This window comes from Phytophthora infestans, genomic scaffold, assembly GCF_000142945.1.
Source record: "Phytophthora infestans T30-4 supercont1.23 genomic scaffold, whole genome shotgun sequence".
NCBI lineage: Eukaryota > Oomycota > Peronosporomycetes > Peronosporales > Peronosporaceae > Phytophthora > Phytophthora infestans.
Genome location: NW_003303736.1, coordinates 2,129,988 through 2,145,823, shown reverse-complemented (window position 1 = coordinate 2,145,823; position 15,836 = coordinate 2,129,988). Strand labels below are relative to the sequence as shown.

Sequence of the window (15,836 nt, the reverse complement as noted above, 5' to 3'; positions counted from 1 at the left end):
AAGACGACTCGTTATAGCTGAGAAGAGGCTTTGCGGAGCACAAATAATGCTTCAAGCGCGAAGGATCACATCAAATCCAAGCATGAAGATCATCCTTTAGCTGTAATAGCAGAGCAGAAAACTACCGACAAGGCAAAAAATGACATTGATCTGGCTGAGACAGAGCCTCTTAGTATTCTGGATACGACCTCACAGAAAGATCTTAGCAAAACTGGAGTGGCAGCGTATCAAGCCTCTGCGATCGATGCAAGTTGCACGGTGATCAGCTCCGGTGGGAATCAGAAGAAGCGCTTCTTTCGTCCACACCAGAAGATGCTGAACGTGCTGATTTCGAAGTGGTTAATCTCTCAGGGTCAACCTTACACGGCCACAAAGCACCGCTAGTTGCAAAGCTGATTGAGACAGGCTTTAAATCAAAATATGACAAAATTCAAGCGAGTAGTGTGTGTGGGAACAGGGTGGCGACTATCGTGACTCCGGGTGGTGCTTTAGACGAGGGTGGGGCTGTGATCCAAAAGCTGCGTAGCCTGAGCAACCATTTCAAGTCTTCTAAGCAGTTAAACAGTTTCAGACGGATCCAGCAAGCCCTGCCGTATCCAGAATTTCAGCCGCTAACGGACAGTGATGCACGTGGCGTACATGTGCAAGTTGATCAGGAGATCAATTGTAAACTATGCAGCAGTCGAGGCATACTTTCGAGCTGACAAAGCATCGGCTTCTGTATGGTCCGCTATGATGGCCAAAGACTGGATATTAGCTGCTGAGATAGAAGCTGCAATACTCAGCATTGCGAATCTGGCTCTGGTGGAGAGGCCCAAAGCGAAAACAACGTGTCTTCCTACATGGTCGGTTTCAGGCGACAATCAGAGAAGAAGCTGTAGTCCTTTAAATTTCAAATGATGGTCATCAAGGCGCCGCATTCTAAAGAAGAAAGCGAAACCACCCACGGACGGGTCGAAAGGACACTCGACCACTTTTCGGAACCAGGCAAAGTGTGTCTAAACGAGCACTCCTCCAGTTGCAGGCGCGTTTCCCTAAGGTTACACGAGAATCTTTGGTGTGTGTCACACTAGGGATGCCGAATATTGCATTTTTATCTATTGCTAATCAAAGCAGAAAATAAATAATTGGGTAAGAGAGCTGGCAAGACCGAAATAGATTATTGAGCTTCCTCAACTCAGAAAATAGATTATTGGTGCAGCAATATTGGTACACAGCGAGGGCACAAGTACTAAAGAATGTAAGGCTGATTGAACACCGCCCAATAGATTATTGATGCTACAACGAGGCGAAAATAAATAATTGGAATTACTCTTTAGAAAGCCTCCAATAAATAATTGGTGCTTTCTTATTGCAATAATTGCAGCACCAATTTATTTTTCGGCATCCCTGTGTGTGTGCGGCTCCACCAACGGACGAAACATGCTGAAAAAAGATTGCCGTCGTGGGCAATTTTGCTCGTAAAGGGAAAAAGACTTTGTGTACAGCTGGAATGGACTACCTACGAGAGGAACATCGCACCAGTTTTGGCTCCATGGTCAAGAAAGGAAAAATCCCATTAAATCAGGAGTTTGGATCACAGAGCAGCAGTTTGTGCAGCTAGACGTCAGCCAAAACGATCGTGGGGTCTTGTTCCACAAGGGCATGCCGATGGCTTGGAGAGAAAGAGTTGAATTTATACACACCCGGAGCCAGGATGAAGTGTTGCACGAGCTACGCGCCAGTTACAAAGGGTGTGAACGTATGGGAGATTTCGCGTCTACAACGCGATGGTGATTGTCGCCGAGGAGCCCATGATAAGTTTAGCAAGCGGGGTAACAATTCAAACGATGGCAAGTTATAAAGACAAAGTGGTGGAAAAGCTCAGCAGAGACTAGCAGTGGTAAGCATAAGCGAGAAGTAGAACAGGACAAGGACGGCAAGGGTTTGAAAAATTGTGAAGAACAAGGTATGACCTTTTTTTCGGAGCCACACAAATCCGGAATACTTCCGGAGCCCGGAGTCGCCAAGTTACAGACCAAATACAAATAAACGTTTCAAGACGAGTATGGGAGACCGCAACAAGATGGAGGCAGAGGTAAACGCAGTCCAATTCGATGGAGATGAAAGCAGCGACGCAGACATGGAGGCAGACTACGCGAGCCTGGGTTTTAATATTCATGAGCAATATGACATCGCAGTAGCACGAGCGCCAACATCTACCAGTCGAGGGATGCAAGTGCGCGCTCAATCGCGTCATCCACTTTCAAAGAAGACGCTTCTAGTACTACTTGACACGGGATGCAACAAGTCTACAGTAGCAAAGGAGGTGGTATCGTGGTATGTGCCAAAAGAACGAGGCCGATATTGGAACGCAGCTGGAGATGTGAAACGACTTGTGGAAGTATTGATTTTCCTCTAAAGATGGAAGATTTCTCGCATCTCGGCAGCTAACGCATGAGTTCCAAATTGCAGAAAACTTGTTTATCCGATCATTTTAGGGACTGACGGTTTTGGAAGAACAATGTATCATATTGGATTTTAAGGAGCGAAATATTACGTGGGATGAAGTCATGATTCCGATGATTCCAGAAACAAAACCAAAATTGTTTTGTTTGCTGTTACTAGCCCTGACGATCACGTGAATCGAATTTTGGATGTGACTGGAAAAGATGTGGATATTAATGCACTCGTCCCGAAAGATACGTTGTCGCTGGAGCAACAACAATGACTTAGTGTGGCGCTGCGCGGTATTATAGTTATTTTTTAGGACCCGCTGGAAAGCTTAAGATGCATCCGTACGAATTGCCTGTCAAGCCGGATTCATATATCTCACCGCAAGCACCGTACATTGTCCCACACAAGCTGCAAGCAGCCACATTGCAGGAGCTGGAACGTTTGGTCCGATTGGAAATTCTGGAGCCAGACAAAGACCCCTTGGGCTGTCCCAGCTTTCGTAATTCCTAAAAAACGAGGACTCAGAACGGTTTCTCTCTGACTTTGGCGGCTGGATAGGAAGCTCTGGCGGAGCTGCTTCCCGTTGCCAAAGATACAAGACCTGATTCGAGAGCTTCCTCAACAATGTTTCATTACTACTCTCGATCTCATAATGGGATATAATCGAGAACTTGCCCTACAGAATATGTCATATACGGTCATTGTGCTTCCGTGGGGAAGATACGGTTTTTGTCGATTGCCTATGGGGATTAGCACAGTACCTGATGAGTTTCATGCTGTCATGACGCAGATATTGGGGAACCTCACATATGTACGAATTTACTTAAATGACGTCTAAATTCTCTCACAAACATTTGATGAGCATCTCGAGCATATTTAAATTGTTCTAAAGCGATTGGCAGACGCAGGAGCTGTCGTGCACACGGCAAAAAGCAAGTTTTGCGCTCGAAGCGTGGATTATCGAGAATACAATATTTCTACGGAAGGAAAACAGCCCATTGATTGTGAGGCGATACAGCGCTTTGCGCAGCCGTGGAACGTCCGTGACCTGCGTCGATTCATTGGTATGGTAAATTACTACAATGATATGTATCCAAATCGGTCGCAAACATTTGCACCGCTTATGCGCTTACATCGTCCCGAGTTCCATTTCGTTGTGAACCTCGTAAACAAGCTGCATTTAACGGAGCCAAGAAGTTGATTAGTCAAGTTTGCTACACGCGTATCCCGTCTTTGACAAGGTATTTGATATCTACACGTACGCATCTGTTTACCAAAGAGGAGTTGGAGGAGTGCTCATGCAAGAGGGCAAATCTTTTGCATTTTGGTCTTCAAAGTGCGACGAAACCCAGCACAAATATGCTATTAACAAAACGGAGCTGCTCAGTATTCGTTTGATACTACGCGAGCTCTGTTCGATCGTGTGGGAACAGAAGATACGAGTATCTACTGATCATCGTAATTCGACGCTCCAGAATATTTACTAATTGGACAATGCTTCGGTGGAGACTAGAAATTAAAGAGTACGGACCCGAGCTGATCCACATCCAGGGCAAGGATAATGTAGTAGCAGATGCGCTGTCCAGACTACCGATAGAGACGACTGGGCAGTCAGCTCACGTGGTCGCTACTAGAACTGTGGAAGATGCAGAGCTATTCTATCTGGCGCCAAATTCATCAGGGACGAGCAAGTGAAAGTAAAGTTGAAGCCGACAGAAGCCGTGGTGATGCGAGAAATTAATGTAGTTAACCTGCTTACGACCGTGAAAGATGGTAGAATCGTTGTTACACTGCCGCAGCCCGCCATTATGCGAGCCTACCATGAATGGCTAATTTATCCCGGAATGGCTATCATGATTAAGTCGATCAAGGCTGTGTTTCATCGGTGTGGTATGGAAAGTGATATTAAGAAATGGTTCCAGCGCTGCCAAGGGTGTGCTCGCTGCAAAAATCTCCCCTACGTTTGTGGTAAGATCCCGTCAAAGACGGTCGAAGTCCGACCATGGAATGAAATATCTATCGATTCAATCGGACCTATCGGGCGAGGTTTCGATTATGGCTACAAACATACGATAGTTTGAGCTTGTCGTACAAAACGACTCCTCCGGAGCAGAATCAGCACGAAGTCTCGACCAACTATGGTCAACAAGTACCCTCGACCGAACGTTGTATCTTTGTCGCAGGCAGTGAATTCAAGCGCGAATTTCGTGAGCTCCTCGACTCCTATTGGATTGAGGCCGCACCCACTACAGTGCGCAACCCGCAAGCTAATTCTACAATCGAGAGGTTAAACCGCTGTATTAATGAGAAATTGCGCTCTGAGTCTATCACAATCAAGGCTGACTGGGAAAACTGCCTGTCAGCTGTAGCGTACGCGCTGCGGGCATCGCACCGTACCATGATGGGGTGCAGCCGGCTAAAGCGGCATTTGGCCGTGATTTAAAGCTCGATGTACCGTACGCAGTCGACTAGAAAGCCCAACAAGAGCAGAAAATGACTCAAGTGGCTACGGCTAGCACCAGAGAGAATGCCGGACGTGATACTCACGAGTATGTCTCGAGCGACCTGGTCATGGTATCAGGCAATGACTCGCGGCTAGCGAAAATCGACCTAATCTATGCCGGACCTTACGAGGTCGATGCTGTACGCAGCAACGGCACCGTTGTGGTAAGCAAACGAGGCTAATAAGAAACCATCCACATGCGTCGACTCCGACCTGCGATGGGGGGGCTATGTTATGATGTAAAAAGACTCAGGAAAAATCTCCCCTTAGACAGGAATCGGAGTGATAGTTTACGATAAAAAAGGCTCTAGGAAAGGGTATAAAAGGCCGAGCAAAAGTTAATGAGATCACTTTCTTCTCACTATTCACACAAGTGAGCTATGACACGCCGGACGATCCGCCAACACCCACCAGCATTGCAGCTCAATCCTCCGCTAGCAGTTATGGAGGCTCCACCTCCGACATCAGCACCATTACCATTCAAAATACCAGTACTATCGGCGGATTGCAAATGCACCTCGTAGGTCGGGATACTAACATGTACACGCTTTTGCGTGGGTACCACCAGAAGACAACACTGTCCGTCTTAGCTTCACGCGGACTTAACGTAAAATACTGCACGGCTCATATCGCACGCAACTTTGTGCACGAGAATTCCAGCGTCAAGCAACAGCACAAAATGCTAATTTGGATAACAGGCGACCTCAAACGGTCCATTAGCTCGACTTTTGCTTGCCATTCATATATGTAGTGCTGACCCAAATTATAGTATCGCTCGAGAAGAACGCTCGATGATTCAAACTTTAGAAATGTTTGTAGGCTGCTGACATATATTTTTAAAATGTATTTGCCACTACAGGAATAGCAATTTATACTGATACTGGCGAATTTAGTTTCGCATTCGGTAGTACTCTGTCACTATCCAGTCATGTCAGTTAAAAACTATACTTTACTAGCTAGCGTAAATTACGGAGTACCGGTACATGTACTGGTACGTAATTAAAAAACGACGAGTGGTTCCCGGGACATGATACAGTATCTATTGGTGGTCAGTGTTCTGGAAAACCCGGGTTTTCTCAAGACATTGGGTGGGTCGAAGAGGTTGCTGGGGTGGTTGGATAATGGTTTTTTGTAGCCCTATTCACTTACAAAAACAGTGTCTAGTCACTATTAGGAAATTGTGTTTAATACACAGAAAGAGCAATTCAATTCGCAATTCAATACAGACCTACCGTCTTACCCCGCATATAAGGCATAGGTGCTGTAAATGAATACAACGCTGCTTGTGTGTTATATTCGTTTAGAAAGCCTATGTGTTGTACAACGAACAAATTGTTTGACTTTGAAGAATCAAGTTTGTGGGTCCTGGAATCTGGCTTGGTCGTTTAGGCTTGACCCTCCTACGCGATCGGCGTGGGTTCAAACCGCCACGCTGTGCTTCTTGCTAAGAGCAGCAAAGCCGTGACCTTTCACGCCTATCCGAGTCTGCTAGAACAGCGAGTTTCTCGTGGATACTATAGCTACGTCGCTCAGCACTCATGACTGTGTAAATTATTAAATGAGAGAATTAAAGCCAAGTAACAGCAGCACCGACAAGTTTGTTCAGAAGGGTGGTTGGTTGGGAGCTCTCAAGAATATTAGGTTTAAGCTAGATGTCGAGCGAATCCCGAATTTATTTAGAACATATGCCTTATATGCGGGGTAAGACGGTAGGTGCCTCGACGGCTCGTTTTGGAGGAAGCGATTGCAACACGAGCATGTAGACCCGTCTAGTGGTGATGAGGAAGACACGGAGATTCGGCCAGTCGTAGACGGCGTGGTGGAGGATTGTTTGCTACGAGACGTGGTGGCACTGCAGAGAACGAGTATGCCTCTCAAGAAGGTGTGGGCTAAGCGCTGGATTAATGAGGCTACATTCTATCTGGTGCAGTGGGGAGAATACCATGAACTGACCTGGGAGCCTGTAGCCAACATTCCGTGGCAAGCGGCTCGTGAGTTTGAGCGAGAAACTATTGATTCTATTTGGATGTACCAGTCTACGCGGGGGCGACAACGCAAGCTGCGAACTGAGCGTCCACGTAGGCGTAATGCGCGACTCAGCGTCCATGAGTGAGTGCCGAGTATGCGTAGTACTACTATAGTAGCACTGAGCTACCACTGTAGCTTGGTACGTCGCTTGAATACAAGTATTGTTTCTTTTATGAGTAGCCGGTAAACGGGGTGGATGGGTTATTTAATAATCCACGTGGACGGGTGGGTAACCCTGGGGTAACCCTCTTCTTCATGGCAGCTCGAAGCGATTGGATGGCTATTTACACTTGCATGTTAGACCCTCGGCTAAAAACAGCGATGTCTTTCCACGTAAGTCTGGCGCTGTGTTTGTACCTTACACTCTTTCGTTAAGCTTTTCTCGCTGTTGCGGCAACCGGAGCCATGTCGGTAGCTGCAGACTACTCTGGTTGGGTGCGTGAGCTAGACGAATACCAGAGTGGCGATGGTCAAGCTGACGAGCGTCTTGAAGCTCCAAATGAGAGTGGGAAAGCGACCCGACAGTCATCAATTTCTACTGCGAATACAACCCGAAAGATGAAGCCACGAGCGACGAGCGCCATGTCGATCTCACAAACAGAAGAACTACAGCAAGAAATGAAGTTGCTAAATTGGCACAAACTAGCGAACGAGGCAGCTCTCAAGGCTGCCATCATCAAGACCAATAAGATCAAACAGGAAGACTCGCAATTCGCCAGTGCGCTCACTCAGGGTGAGCGCGAAGAGCGTGCGCAGCGTGCCCAGCAGATTATCGAAGAAGAGCAACTTAAGCCTTTGCAGGTAAACACGGAGTTTTTCCGCACTTTGGAAGCCAAAGGCCAACGTGACGAGGCCAAGTTCGACGACGATGTACAGCGCCACATCCAGCATCTTCGAAAACTCAAAGAGTCGATGACACAACGCGAGGATATGCAGCGAAGACGTCAACAATATCGCGAAAAGATGCTGGAGCTTCAAGCCAGTGGGAACGATTCCAGTCGGTCAAAGGCGAAGGGATCGAATCAAGACGAGGAAACCAGCTCACCTAACAAACGCGACCGTGGGAATAGTAATAGTGTGTATCACCTCGCTGCGATGGCTGCAGGAGGCAAAGCTGCACAAGACAACGCAAACGTAGTCACCAGTCTTGACAAACTGATGGAGCTGGAGCAGCGTATTAGGCATCTGGAAGATGCTGGCTTAGCAGTGGATGATCTTGACAACGCACGAGGTGGTAACACCTCAAGTAGAACAGCAGGGTCCAAGCAATCCGCCACTGGTAGCGGTCTCCGGTTTGCTAAAAGGAGAGCTACTGGTGGGCTGCATGAGCCCTCCAGAACGGTGTATGCTGTCACCGGGCCGTCTAAAATGCGTGCACGAGATAAAACAACAGTGACGTCAACACGACGAGCACAGGGGTCGACAGCAGCGGCGAACGCGAAGAAGCGAGCGCTTAATAGCAATACTGGAACGAGGAACAGGACCAGATCGAAGACAGACACGTTCCTTACGAGTCTCCCTGAGAACAAGCAGCGTCAACTTCGACGCATGACGGAACGTGAACGACGGACATTCCTTAAGAACGAGAAGGCGAAGGAAGCGCAACGACAAGCTCGCAAACAGGACGTCGTCATTGAAGGATGGCTTGAGAAGAAGCGCGCTGCTGCCAACCAACGGAAGGCCACCACATCGCACGTACGGGCTGGTGCATCGGCAAAGTCAACAACGGAAAGAAACCAGAAGCAGCGACTACCCCCACAACCGCGTGTAAGAGCCCCCGTGGGTGCTGCATCTGGGAAGCGTATTGCGAACACCCATCTACAAAAGCTAGATGACATCAAGAAAGGGTATACGAATCGGAAAGAGGCTTTCCAGCGTCTACCAGTCACAACTAACAGTAGATCTACGGGTCGTTTTGGTACGACAACAACACTTGCCACCCGAAACCAGCGATCTTTTGCTCGGAGCGCGGTAATTGGAGCTAATACTCGACAAACCTCTGGCTTGGGCGGAACCAGACTGCCATTCGCTCGCTCTACAGCTCCAGTCAGGTCGATGTCAACTCGGCAGCCACTAAGTCGACGTGGAGGACCGACGTCGGGTCCTGTGGCTGGGCAGGTCGCCAACAAGTTGCCCCAAATCCAACGAAATGCAGCGCCACTCAGTGCCATGATGCGTGGACCAGGCTTGGTGGTTGGCAACAGCGCCACCTTGCCACGATTATCGACTCAGTCAAGACCAGGACACATGCCGTCACAACCCCCAGCTGCTCGTAGCGGCAACATGCCGACGTTCAGTCGTCTGCACAAGCGGTGAGAGGACAGGATTATAAAACGATGTTGAAGTGCCTATGACACATGGCTACATACCCCTCCCAATCTGCAGTGTGAATAGACAGGGAAATAAAGGGATCAGCTCCTTTCCCATTGGCTAAAAAGACATAATTAAGTGTACCACATCGTGTGTATTTTACACCGATCCCTCACAGTCCGCCAGTCACCCTACGCCTTTCAGACCTAATGTCCTCCCTGCTGGGCGACGTGGCCGTTGAGGTGGTGGCAGCAGCATCATTAGCTGCCGCTGCGTCTGTCGCGGCCTTGGGTGTACACTACAAAAAGCGCCAGCGTGAGACCGACGAGTCCTCAACCCCCGCGCCCAAGAAGCGTCGCTACAAGAAGCTTGATGCCGCACAACCGAAACATTCGGTGGTTGTTGCTAACGGCGTCGCCATCAACACGGAGCCCGTGGTTGGGGAACTTAAGCGTCGTGCTGCGTCCACCAAGTGGCGTCACAAGCTCGTCTACACCTTCCTGGACGATTTGGGCCGTGAGACCGTCAACTTAAGCTTCGAAGATGTGGACCGTGCGGCTCGCAAAGTGGCCGCAGCGCTCCAACGTGACGCGCACGTGGTCAAGGGTGACCGGGTGGTGCTGTGCTTCCCCCCAGGTCTAGACTTCGCTCTGGCCTTCTGGGGCTGCCTATACGCCGGCGTCGTGGGTATTCCCGTGTACCCCCCTTACCCTGGCACTCTGGCCAAAGATCTACCTAAGTTTAACCGTCTGGTGGAGGACTCGGGGGCTGCCGTGGTCCTCACCAACACGACGTATCATCTTGCCAGTAAGATGGCTACAGTGAAAGGCTACTTCTCCACGTCCAGGACGTCGTGGCCCGCCAACTTGCAGTGGATCACTACGAATAGTCTTCCCGACTCGTTAGTTGCGCAATACGACGAAGAAGATGCTCTGTCATTAACGTCCAATGACGTGGCGTTCTTTCAATACAGCTCGGGGTCCACGTCAGCTCCCAAGGCTGTGATGATCTCTCACGGTAACTTACGAGCGCAACTGAAGACGTGGGAGAGCATTGAACCCACCGACACGATGGTCAGTTGGCTGCCGAGTTACCACGACATGGGACTGGTCGGATTCATCATAACTCCATGCGTCACAGCTGCGCGGTGTGTTAGTATGTCTCCTATTAGTTTCATTAAAGACCCGGCGTTGTGGATGCGCACTGCAAGTAAATACAAGGCTACGCATGTGTGTGCCCCGAATTTCGGCTATGCGTTGGCAGCTAGAAAGACTAGCGACAAGCAGGCGGCAGAGATGGATCTGAGTTCTCTCAAACAGACAATCTGTGCGGCTGAACCCATTCGTCGCGAGTCACTGGAGGCCTTTACGTCCAAGTTTAGTGGCTCCGGATTCGATCCGAATACTTTCAATTGTGGCTACGGATTGGCGGAAGTCACTCTGGTGTGTACGGGCCAAGAGCCGCCTCAGCAGCCAACGCTATTGGACGTTAACAAGCGCGTGTTGGAAACGCAACGTAAAGTTGCTGTTGTGAGCTCCAACAAGAAGGGAAAGAAACCCGAAGTGATGCAACTTGTGGGTTGTGGTAAAGCCATGCCCACATTTAGCGTCGCCATTGTGGATCCCGAAACCAAGCAGCCATTGGACGAATTACAAGTCGGAGAAGTATGGGTGCAGGGACCATCAGTGGCAATTGGCTACTGGAACCGACCGGAGTATACACAGGAGATGTTCCGTGCACAAGTGGCACACGAGAAGGACGCGACCAACACGTATTTACGCACTGGCGACATGGGTTCCTTCGTAAAGGCGAGTTGTTTGTGACAGGTCGACTCAAAGACCTGATCATCATTCGTGGTCGGAATGTATGTCCTCAGGATGTGGAAGCATCTGTTGAACACGCGCACGAAAATGTTCGTCCCGGATGCACTGCGGCCTTTTCGATCGAAAAAAGTGACGAGGAAGCGCTTGTCGTGGTCGCCGAGGTCAAGAACGGATCCTCGCAGGAGACACTCGAGGAGATTTGCCGGGAGATCATCAAGACGGTCCTGTCGGAGCACCAATTGAAGTGCGAAGCGATCGTTCTGTTGCGTCAGAAGACGATCCCGAAGACGACGAGTGGCAAGATCCAACGAAGTGCCTCCAAGGCTCATTTCTTGGATGGCACACTTGCTAAGCCTTTATTCGAGTACAGAGCGAAGGCAGGTTTGTCTTCTAGCGCTGGAAAGCCGAAGGAACAGCCTATTCCTACGTCTTCTGGAGCGGTGAAGACGTCGGACGAGATCCTCGCGTGGCTATTAGAACATGTGGCGCAGGAGATGGAGATGCCCACAGGAGAGTCGTCTGACGGCCAGAAAGCAACTGCGAATGCTGCCGAGATCGACCCAAACACACCGTGGGCCATGTTTGGTATGGATTCCGTGGCGATTGTGGGGTTATCGTCGGATCTAGGAGAGTTTCTGGGTTGCATTGTGTCTCCTTCGGCGTTTTTCCAATACGACACGCCGTTGAAGCTCGCCAATGCCCCCGGATTGGCGACGGGAGACCTCGCGGGCGACCAGGAAGGTGACGACCAAGCTGGTGCTCAGACGGCCACGACAGTTGCCGAGATCGACTCGAGTTGCTTTGAAATCGAAAATTTCCCCGAAGTTCAGGGCCTTTTTGGACAAATGAAAGAGTTCGAGAGTGCCGGACTACGTGTACCGTTTCTGGAGACGCTGACGCCGGCGAAGCGTCGCATGACGAACTTCAACACGTACAACTATCTCGGCAACGCGTCGGACCCCGAGGTTGCTGCGGCTTCAAAAGCAGGAATCGACGAGTACGGTACGACGATGAGTTCGTCGCCTATTGTGGGTCAGACGCAGGTGAATGTGGACTTGGAGACGGCGCTGTGTACGTTCTTTAAGGCGGAAGCCAGTGTTCTCTTCGTGGGCGGCTGGGTGTCCAATGTCACGACGATCGATGCGTTGGTGTCTAAAGGTGATCTGATTCTCTGTGACGCGCTTAATCACGACTCGTGTGTGAGTGGCCAACGTCTCAGTGGCGCCACTATCTTGCCGTTCCCGCACAATGACACGAAGGCTCTGGAACGTATGTTGTCGAAGCTTCGTACCAAGTATCGACGTGTTCTTATTGTCGTTGAAGGGGTCTACAGCATGGACGGTGACGTCCCGGATGTCCGAGAGATGATTCGTATCAAGAAAAAGTACAAGGCGTTACTGTTCATGGACGAGGCGCATTCGTTCGGTACGATGGGCGGTACTGGGCGCGGTATCTGTGAACACACCGAGGTGGACCCGAAAGACATTGATGTACGTATGGGTACGATGAGCAAGGCCTTGGGGTCCGTTGGAGGCTTCATCCTTGGCTCGAAGGCGCTGGTTAAATACCTCAAGCATTGTGCTGGAGGCTTCGTGTTCTCGGTGGGCTTAGCGCCGGCGTGTGGCTCTGCTGCGTTGAAATCGTTGCAGCTGATGACACAGAGTCCGTCACGTACGACTACTCTACAGGAGCGTAGTAAATGTTTCTATGATCTGTGTAAGGAACACAACATTCCTATGGGGGAGACCACTTTCCGTGGTGCTCCAGTGGTCGTGGTGATGATCGGAAGTACTATTGCGACTGCCAAAGCGTCCGAGTTCTTGGCGGTGCACAAGATCAATGTCAAGCCGATCGTGTACCCTGCGGTGGAGGAAGGGAAATGTCGTCTGCGCTTCTTTATCTCGGCGCTGCATACGCACAAGCAGTTGGAGGATACGGTCCTTGCGCTGAAAACGTACCTTCGGGACGGTTTTGTGGACAAGAAGACAGTTGCGAAGAGTGAGGACGAAGGATTCGCGACTAAGAAGCACAAGAAGGCTGTCAAGAAGCTCACTAAGAAGAAAAAGAGCAAGGCCAAGTCTACTATGCTATAGTTGATAGAAGAGAAGGGTAGATTTATGGATCTACAGTAATGTTCTTGTTGCGCAGCTTTAGTACATCGTAGCTTTTCTAAGACCAAGTCTCATTTGTCATTTTTTATGAAGAGTTTTGTTATTATTAGCTGTAAGCATTAATATTGAGAATTATATTGGGATAATATTAATTAGAATATGTACATGAGGTCTGCTAAGAGTTATAGTATTACCCGGAATAACTTAATTCAGATCATACTTACCTGACTGGTGCTTGACGTTGCTCAATGAGGGCGTTGACATGAGCCGGAGCAGGCCCCTTGCACTCCGGTGCTGTAAGGGTTCAGGAATGCTCTTTTGAGTAATTCCACAGTAGAATTTTTGTCAGCGGGGGTGAGCGCGTGCGCCGCCCCCACCTCCACCCTTTTCCTAGAAACTTACCCTGATTGCTAAAAGACTTCACAACAACGCTAGAAAGCTACAGCGGATACGTTGCCTATACTAGTGGACACCTCAATGGAGACATCATTATAGAAAACACTGTGTGTTGGAAATCCCTCGTGAACTCTAGCTACAAGTGTAGATAGGTTGTTCCCGTACCAATACGTCTACCAGAACGGCAAGCGATATATCGAGCGGACCTGAAGACCACAAATATGCCCAAGCAGCAGGGCAGATTGGACCTTGCGAATAGCTTATATAGGCCAACCAGTGAAAATGATAACACAATAGCACGAGCAAAGCAAGCAGGTGTTTTGGATCCTCGTGGTCCCAACAGCAGAACGGTACCAGGCACGGGCAAGTCTTTAACGAGGGCAGTTAGTGTTTAGAGCTCCGTTGGAAGAATAAGAGGGATGCAACACGCAATTCCAGTCGTACAAATACGCAAAATAAAGCCGTCACGTAAACCTTCCGATATATAATCGGTCAAAACACAGACAGTCTCTTGGCCTTGCCGAAAAAATCCTCGCTAGTAAGCTTCGAGTCTACCGACAGGCATAACACATACAAGTAAACTTGACGAGACGATTACCTCGAAGCCGGACGTCGCTTGTGCACCTGAGTGAAAATCCTGTTCTGTGTTAGTATTGCCCTTTCGGGTCTATTCCTAATAAGTAGTCCTAAACATGTATACTAATATCAAGTGAGCTACGATCCGTTATGGATCGCTTCGCATATCAATCGACGCAAGAACCTTCGCCTGCTTTTTGCAAGAGGCGCTCTTAACCACCACACGGCGGTGCTTTCTGGTGCCGGACGGCTCATCGCGCTTGTGTTTCCACCCGACCGACCCTTCCGGGGGATCGCTAAAGAGGTCCCTCGTCGGGAAGGCTCTCGTGATAGACATGGTATCTGGAGAGTATGTAACTACCCAAAAGAAAGGCCCGTCACAATTGACCCAGGTCGAGCAACAAGAATCAATCGTGACCCAATTAGATTAGTTTGGGTCAACATTGACCCAACTTTAGATAATCAGGGAACATATGACTATTCTAAATGCCTTTGGGTCAAAGCAAAGTCAACCCTTTATCAAAAACATGGGTCAATGTTTACAAGTCTGTTACAAGAGAAGGTTTTGATTTATATAGTTACAAACGAATTCTTCATATGAAATAGTTCTGGGGTCGCTCATGTCGATGAAACATCGTCTCGACACAAGGGTTGTTATTGACCGATTGTACTCCACAACGCCAAGCTCATCTCTCATGAAACCTTTCACTCCGGCGACAAGTCATGATCAGAATTGACCTGGTGTATATACTGCTGCATTCGCTTTACAGAGCTCATCCACGGGCTGCGGATCGTTGGGCTTCCGTGGTATTGACAACGATCTTAATCATCTTATTGCATCCGTTATGGAAAGTCACAGAGATTGTGGAGAGGATGACAGTGATAGCACGAGTTTAAAGGACAATGACGACAGAAGCAGCAGTGCGAGTGACAAATGAGAGACGTTCAGCGAAGTCAGCCAGAAAACAGACACTATGGATTATAATTTTTTTCCGGCTATCCTGACTACAATTTGGACGGTACCTATGTCTCTCACATTTTAGATGATGATTTTGAATGGGTCAACGATTCTCTTCTTGATTTGGTATGCAACTATTAGCTAGAGGTAGAGGAAAAAGAACGATGCTGGCAGCACCGAAACTATGTCAGAATGCTCAGCTGATTATTTAGTTACCAGCTGGCGCTGCTTTAGTTACGAGGCTTTTGCGATCGTAACATCTTTTACTACGGTAGTAATAACAGTAAATCATGTTTTTGCTCGAGATCGAATAAACTACTTCACTGAAGTACTATTAATACGTAATATTACTACCGGTTAGTAGTTTTACTAGTAGCAATGATTTATTTTATTGCACGATGTCCGTGAGGCTTGCCGCGGGGGCTAGGCTTACCTCAAATTTGATAATTCAAATCATACTTACCTGACTGGTGCTTGACGTTGCTCAATGAGGGCGTTGACATGAGCCGGAGCAGGCCCCTTGCACTCCGGTGCTGTAAGGGTTCAGGAATGCTCTTTTGAGTAATTCCACAGTAGAATTTTTGTCAGCGGGGGTGAGCGCGTGCGCCGCCCCCACCTCCACCCTTTTCCTAGCAAACTTTATTAGAGCACTGATTGCTAAAAGGCTTCACAACAACGCTAGAAAGCTATTCGTG

General features: G+C 48.9%; 2 protein-coding genes across 2 annotated transcripts; both read left to right on the top strand.

Annotated features, from left to right (window-relative positions):
* Positions 1-7,372: 7,372 nt before the first annotated feature.
* Positions 7,373-9,283, top strand: PITG_11490 (uncharacterized protein; the record flags this gene model as incomplete). The annotated part of the gene is made up of 1 exon (XM_002901014.1): positions 7,373-9,283. The coding sequence occupies one exon, from the start codon at positions 7,373-7,375 to the stop codon at positions 9,281-9,283; it is 1,911 nt and encodes a 636-aa protein (XP_002901060.1).
* A 171-nt stretch (positions 9,284-9,454) lies between these two features.
* Positions 9,455-13,050, top strand: PITG_11489 (fatty-acid-CoA ligase, putative; the record flags this gene model as incomplete). Its single annotated transcript, XM_002901013.1, has 4 exons — positions 9,455-11,071; positions 11,116-11,481; positions 11,539-12,955; positions 13,023-13,050. 4 exons carry the CDS (start codon positions 9,487-9,489, stop codon positions 13,048-13,050), a joined length of 3,396 nt encoding a protein of 1,131 aa, XP_002901059.1.
* Between the last annotated feature and the right edge of the window lie 2,786 nt (positions 13,051-15,836).